The sequence below is a fragment of the Amphiura filiformis genome, unplaced genomic scaffold (assembly GCF_039555335.1).
Source record: "Amphiura filiformis unplaced genomic scaffold, Afil_fr2py scaffold_270, whole genome shotgun sequence".
In the NCBI taxonomy this organism is placed as follows: domain Eukaryota; kingdom Metazoa; phylum Echinodermata; class Ophiuroidea; order Amphilepidida; family Amphiuridae; genus Amphiura; species Amphiura filiformis.
The window spans coordinates 1-7,341 of record NW_027305734.1 but is presented as its reverse complement, the minus strand read 5'-3'; the positions used below and the strand labels follow the sequence as shown (position 1 = coordinate 7,341).

The 7,341-nt window shown below is 38.8% G+C and overlaps 1 protein-coding gene across 1 annotated transcript in view; it reads left to right on the top strand.

Annotated features, from left to right (window-relative positions):
• Positions 1-7,191, top strand: part of LOC140145435 (uncharacterized) — a gene marked incomplete at its 3' end in the record, with an annotated part of 11,223 nt that extends 4,032 nt beyond the window's left edge. The window contains exons 3-7 of the mRNA XM_072167151.1: positions 798-1,091; positions 4,025-4,138; positions 4,544-4,822; positions 6,150-6,266; positions 6,925-7,191. Of these exons, the coding sequence (XP_072023252.1) occupies positions 798-1,091; positions 4,025-4,138; positions 4,544-4,822; positions 6,150-6,266; positions 6,925-7,191 (1,071 nt within the window). The remainder of the gene's footprint in view (positions 1-797; positions 1,092-4,024; positions 4,139-4,543; positions 4,823-6,149; positions 6,267-6,924) is intronic.
• Positions 7,192-7,341: the final 150 nt, after the last annotated feature.

The following is a 7,341-nucleotide window of genomic DNA, read 5'->3' as shown; positions in this document are numbered from 1 at the left end:
AGCTATGTAGCCACAGAAATCCAGGGGTAAGACATCAGGGTAGGCAACGCTTTTTACTGGTCAAGTTTAAGGGGACAGCTGTGCGTATTGTTCACGCAAAACTTGTTAGGCCAAATAAAAAAAATAAACATGTTTCACGTCCCCTCCCGCTTCCTTTTTTGAGGTATTTTTTGAAATTCAGTTATAACTTTTCAAAAAATATGTCTAGGAAGTAGAAATGCTTTCTATAGCCTTGCTAATATAAAAGAAACACTTTTATAAGGTTTTGTGATAGTTAGAGGGGGCCTATCTCTTAGAACAGCAAATAAAAAGAGGCCTCCTCCTTTTTCCAGGCATTATTGTATACGCTAAAACAGCTCTGATTATGGGTATTTAAACCGCTTTTGCGATAAAAAAATAAAAAGCCCCTCTTCCTCCTTTTTTCAAAAACCCGGACGTGAAACATGTTTTTTTTAAATTTTACTTGGCCTTATACTATTTAAGCCCCCAATCAAAGTGAATTCAAATGTATAGATGATAATGTGCGCGCGCGGAACGCGAGAAAATAGTTAATGTCATACTATTTCAACCAAAAATCAAGGTATAATACCGTATATTGCCTGTATTTTAACAGTAAGCCTAAAGGCTTGGCAACATATCGACCCGTGTCGCGCTTGGAGGGGCGTGACCGTCCAGAAAGCATGGACAAATGCCGTGGTATTATTATTTTGTTATTATAAAAAATAATTTATGCGGCTTCCATGGCTTTTTAAACATCAAGCTAATTAATTTTTCTGCGAACAAATACTTTTTTCCAGTTGTATCCACATATGTTAGTGCAGCCCCAACAGATCCTGGTGTAACAGCAGCAACAGAAGGAGCAGACTACGGCCCAATTATAGAATGGATACCAATCCCAAAGAATGCGGTTGGTGGTCCGTTCACACGATCATTAATATATATTCCAATCATTGATGATACGGAGATTGAACCAACGGAAGAGTTTATACTGGATGCTGAATTCGTTGAAACTGCCAAAAGAGAACTCGTTACCGACTGTGATTCGGCCACACTACCATGCGGTGTTTTTATTCAGATTATGGATGATGACGGTTCGTGACAGTTTTCCTTAATATCTTCTTATTCCACTGTCTTTTCTATAAAATGACAAGGGAACTACAAACAGTCGAACTATAATATAAAAGGAAGGCTCCTTGCTTTAATCTCCCATTATTTTGGGCAGTACGGTGGCGTAGCCTGAGTCAACCTACAGGGGGGGGGTGGGCAACGACCATGATTCGGGACACAATTCCTATTTTCCTAAGGGATTGTCTACATTTTCAACTCGATCACTCCCCCCCGTACCCCGTACCCATATGACGCTATGTCACCGCTCTTGGGTCAGGTAATGTGGTTGGACTTTTAGTTGTGCTAAGGTGAGTGCAAAGGATGACTCCATGATTAGCCCTACTCGTTTGGCGGTCGATTTGGGCGTTTAAGCGTGCCAGAAAAGAATCGGAATGGGTAACACTAAATGTGGGTTAATATACCTTTTTTACTCCATTGTTGGCCAAAGAGGTATATAATAGACCCGATCAGTTTCGGCATACAATTTCAACATTTTTGTGGCTAGAAATAAAAGTTAACAATATAATCTGTAAATTGTTTGTTTTTATGTTTGTTTGTCATTTTCGTATTTTTTGGGGTGTGATGCCTTTTGTTTGTGTTTATTTGAAACTGCTTTTGGAAACCCACCGAAAGTCATGATGAAGCAGCCAAAACAATACAAGATTTTTAAACATGGACGTTTATAAATAGCCTAAAAGCAAAAACATTTGTGGCAACAATGAGCCTTGCAAGTCATGGTTAAAATGTGTTAAGTACCACCCCAAAGTTTCCCTACACACACCCACTACCCACCCCACACACCCCTGCACCCCACCCCATAGGCCTACATATATTACATACCGGTACATAATTATTAAATATTTATATAGCGCGACTAGCTATATACCTTTAGAATGTATAGCGCTAAATGATGACAAATAGGCCTACATGTCAAATAAAAAAAACACGAACACAAGTACCAAGTCTGAAGAGTGTAATGAAAATGCCAACCCGCGATTGGGGGGGGTCATACAAAATTCACCTGGACCTCAAGCGCGCCTCCCTTACGGACTAACCTAGGTAAACAAACAAACAACAGACAAAATGGTCGACATAATCATGGAAACCATATAATTTGAAATTGCAGGCTATCACGGCAGCCAATTTTCAAAATTCACCTCATTTACCAGAGCACTGGGGATTTGGGCTACCAACTCGCTGGTCGGGCAATCCTTGCTTTCAATGGAAAAGGGACCTGGATGACAACAATGGAAATATCGATTATTTCTGCTGGTTGCTTTCGAGATAAAAGTACTGAGTTTGACATTTTCGGAGCATGTAGGGAAAAAGGGTAAAATGAAAACGGAAATTCTGACAAAACTATAATATATAGACCCACACGATGTGCCTTACAGAGGTGGAAATATCTTTCTTTAGCAAACTATATTAGTTTGAGACGCTAAAAATGAATTCGAAAAAGGCTCGCGGACGAACTAAAGGCCTCTGAAAATCAAAATATCACACTAAAAGACACAATTTCATGCCTAATTTTAACACTAGGATTTTTTTAATGTATATCCAAGCACTATGTTTTTAACTGACATTACTGAAGAAAAGAAAAATATTATATTTGACCGAGAAAATTCATTTCATAGCAAAAAGGTGTATCTCTGAATTGTGCTGATTTTAACATGTATCGATCGACTTTTAGCGCGACTATGCATAACAAAATAATCGGTTGAACAGCGTATTAACGCTTACCAGCAGGCTACTGTCATTAAGTGATCAAACGTCTCGTGAGAGCGCCTACTTGAGCGAAAGGTACCTTTTGTTCTCATAAAGCCCCAGGGTGAGATTGAGTAGCCGAAAGCACAAAAGTCACACTTTAGCCGTCGATGTACAGTTATCATCCACCTGACTTTAGGCGCTTCGTTTCAATCACACATCAGAATGTATTAAGGTTGCCAGGTTCACGTGTCTATAGTACTGTATAATGGTAACGTATATGTGTAGGGGTGTATGTACACGACGAACGCGTTTGGCTTGAATAGGAGCTAAGTGCAACTTTCAAAATCCGACTTGAAACCACTCAAGCACTCATAACTCGACCAGATGATATCGTAGAGCAACAAAAGAGGTATCAAAATGCGCAGGAGAAATCTGCGCTTTATATACATTAAATAGGTTTTGCTATATATTTCAGTTCCCGATCAATCTGACCATCTATAACCGTTTCGATACTTTATTGGTTGAGTTTAGTTTTACCCCGCTTATAGGTATAACTATTATTACCAATATTTTGCAAAATACGCTAATGGGGCGAATCCGCCCATTGAGTCCGCCTGTGGAAAACACAGGGCGAACTTGCCCCTTCATATACAGGGCGGACTTGCCCCAATCCCCCTCGTGTTATGCCTGCTAAACACAAAATGTCGATCTTTTAATTGCATAATATGTTGGGCAAAACGTTCACCTTCCGAATAAATATAAGAACGAAAACCATCTCTGCAAGGTCTTGAGATTATTACAATAATACTAATTCTAAAGAAGTAAACTTCCTTGACTCGGAAACGTTTTTTGATGATAATTTCTGTGGCGAGGAGTGTCGGAAAAACTTAGCTATGATGTGTGCCAGCTAATTACATCATCATTGTACTTTTCAAGCAGTAATGAGATCAGAAACACGAGGTGGGTGGACACTCCCCGGTCTCCACTATAATACCTTAATGTTCACCTTCATTGGTGGTCAAGGGGATATAAACAACTCATTTTCCTTGTTGCAGGTTGGCCACTGTCAGTTGCATATCGCTAATGATGGGCCTCTCTGTTCACACAAAAATATGCCCAAGGGTCAAACTCGATAAATAAAATGTATTTCACAATACACAATGTACTCATAAAATGTCAAATAAATATAAACATTCTTGTTCTTTTCTAGAGCCTTGCGTTTCATTTGATAAATCACACTACTTTGTAACCGAAGGTGTGGATACATCCATTGGATTTGTGATTCCAAATGACCCTGCCATGCTGATGACTCCCGTTAGTGTAGGTAAGGTTTTGCCTTGAAGTAATTGCTATAAACCTTTGACAAGGCGTAACTCACGCGTATGTTGGCGGAACTAAAAACCCATAGAGGCGCCGTCTTTACAACGCGGAAGTGAATTTTCGTCAAAGGTTTAGAGGAAATGCTATAATATATAGAGGTGAGATTGTGATTTGGTTGATCAGCGCTATAATTTCTTTACAATTTCGTTTCTCTGATCGATGTGTGTACAAGTTCAAACTTATTTCTAATGTTTCTCTTCCCATGCACGTTTATACTTGTTATCAGTTTGAATAGGCCTATGTATACCATATGGCTAATAGTTTTCGACTATGTAAGCTGCTTTGGGGCCTCAGCATAACTTATGGCTCAATATAAAAGTATTGTTCTTCTTGTCTCCCTCCTGGACAGCATTTACCACTACAGATGGATCGGCCATCGCTGGTACGGATTACACAGTAGATGCAAGTCCAGTTGATGTTACAGCCCCGGCTGGAATGATTTCAGTAACAGCTACATGTGACCTTGTAGAAGGTGTGGAAGCGTTTGAAATATCTATCGATGTAGGCACATACAAACTCGGCACTCCTTCTACGGCCACAGTATGGATATCAGATGGGGATTGCCCAGTTGTGACAACACCATCTCCCACAGCAGCTGCGACAACAGCTTCCCCTGTAGTAACTCCAGGTAGGTACACCTATTCAATGACATTAACCGGGAGACCACTCAAATAGTAAAGCGACATTCATGTGCGGCCACACTTTTCAACATGGATGTCTTTCGGTGAAAAATTGTGTGTAAAATAATTAATACACTTGAGGTTTTCATGGAGAAAAAAAGCTATATAAAATTAAAAGAGTTCTAAAATAAAAAAAAGAGTTCTTTTAGTGTTCAATAAATGAGTCTTTGAGGGGCAATATGTTATGGGGGCCAATGAATACAAAATAGGTGGTGTGGCAGATAAAAATGCCCCTAGTTCTTGAAAACAGGGTATAGTTTGAATCTCCTACTGGGTAATACAATACCAGTCCTATTAAAACTAGTAACTTATGATATATTATTGTGTCTGTAAAGAAATCTGTTGTAGTACATCCCCTCATGACGTGATGGTCTTGGTATGGCGGCGCCCATGAATCATGTGAGGATTGTTATAATCTTATAATGTTATGTGTTAGATATTTGAATATACCAGCACGTATGAAGTTGAAGTTGAATTTTATATATAATATAAGTGTGGTCGCTATGGTATTTTTTCTCATATTAATGGGGAGATCAAGCAGTGTAAGGAGACAACAAGTATCATTGATTAGTCATAGAGTACAGACATAGTGCCATCAGTGTGTCTGTGGTGGATGGGACCACTCGACGTTTTTTGCCGCCACCTTTTTGAATGGCCGCGAACGCCATTGCGTCGCGTTACGCAGGGGATGTCTGGGGGGTGTATCTCTTCAGAATTGGAAACTTGGTTTAAAAAGGCCTAATTTTGGTTGTTATCATTGCTTTAAAGTGTACGAGCGTCCAAAAAGTTGAACCAAAACAGACACTTCTTTATCCATACCGGTGTCTGAGGATGAGCCCCCCCGCCCCATTATTTGGAAAAATGTCAAAATAAAGCTCAAGTGAAGCCATTTCAGCTACCATTTTGACATTGATGCTGTTATCATTGCTTAAAACAATAAATGTATAGATGTCCAAAACAGAAGCCAAAACGGACACTTCTTTATTCATACGCAGGGGGTGTTTGAGAGGAGGATGTGCCTCCTAATTATTTTGAAATAAATTCAAAATCAAGACCCAATTTCAAAGACAAGTTTGACGTAATTTGTCCATCACGTACGCCATAATATATTGCGACCGACGATATTGAAATGTTTTCTAACAGCCTTTTCTAACCCTTTGCGAATAATATCGAAAACGTTCTGTGTTTGCTGGGTATGTAACAAATAATTACAATATGTGCTTCATTCTATTAAAAGACTAACATATATACATTTTTTTTTTTTTGTTTTGGTAGTGCCTTGCGTTTCATTTTTAAAATCCAGCTACTTTGTAACAGAAGGTGGAGATCCTACATCCATAGAACTTGTACTTTCCAATGTAGACTCTTCAGTTGTGGCTCCTGTTAGTGTAGGTAAGGTTTTAGGCTGTTATGTAAAGGTCTACGCTACGGCACATTTATTCCGTGGTTGAAATCGCTGAGGAAAAATTGCCGTTTCGTTTGTTGTAAGCTATTCTGGCCTATACACGTATTCTTTGTTTGTAAGCATTCTGGCCTATATTCGCATTCTTCTTTATTTGACAAACTTTTAGGTGAAATTGAGATATGTGAATAATAATAAAAGAGAGTACAAAATACACCTTAAAACTTTGTTCCACATCGGTATCATGTTCGGGTCCGAAATTATTGCCCGAGGTGATTTCCGGAATTCAATATTTTAAATCCAAAATGGTGAAAATATGGGTCTTAATCTTTTATCGTGGTACACAGATGACAGGGATGTTCTTAATCAAATGAAATGAAGGAAAATAAAGGAAAATTAAATAATTTGTTTGAAAATTGTACACGAAAGACATGTGCAACATTTTTAAAACTTGAGAGTTTTCTCACAAATAACAATTTTTAGAATTTAAAAACTTGAAAAGAGGTATTTAAATGGCTTTCTCTTATTTCACTTATATGGCCTTTTGGAACCAAGCTCTTCTTTATGTAGAATTATCAAATCATAAATGGAAGGAAACAATTGACTCTAACGATAAAACCTATGAAAATATCTATTTCTTCTGAATAGCCTTTACTGTTACACCCGTATCGGCCATTGCGACTGACTACACAGTAGACTCAAGTCCAGTTGATGTTACAGTCCCAACTGGAGAGATTTCAGTAGCAGCTATGGACGATGCCCTTGTTGAAGGTGTGGAAGCGTTTCAAATATGTATCGATCCACCTACAACCCCGACCGCCTACAAACTCGGCACTACGTCGGATGTCACAGTATGGATATTAGATGCCGCAGTTGTGACAACGACTCCCGCAACGACAACGACTCCCGCTTTGGGTAGGTACACCTATTCAGGTACACCATATTAAAAAACAAAACAACAATAAACATATATATTACCTTTTTACTCTTAGCTTTGATGTGAACAGTTTTAAAGCCCATAACCCTAACCCAAACCCAAACTTAACTGTTTATGTATATATTAAC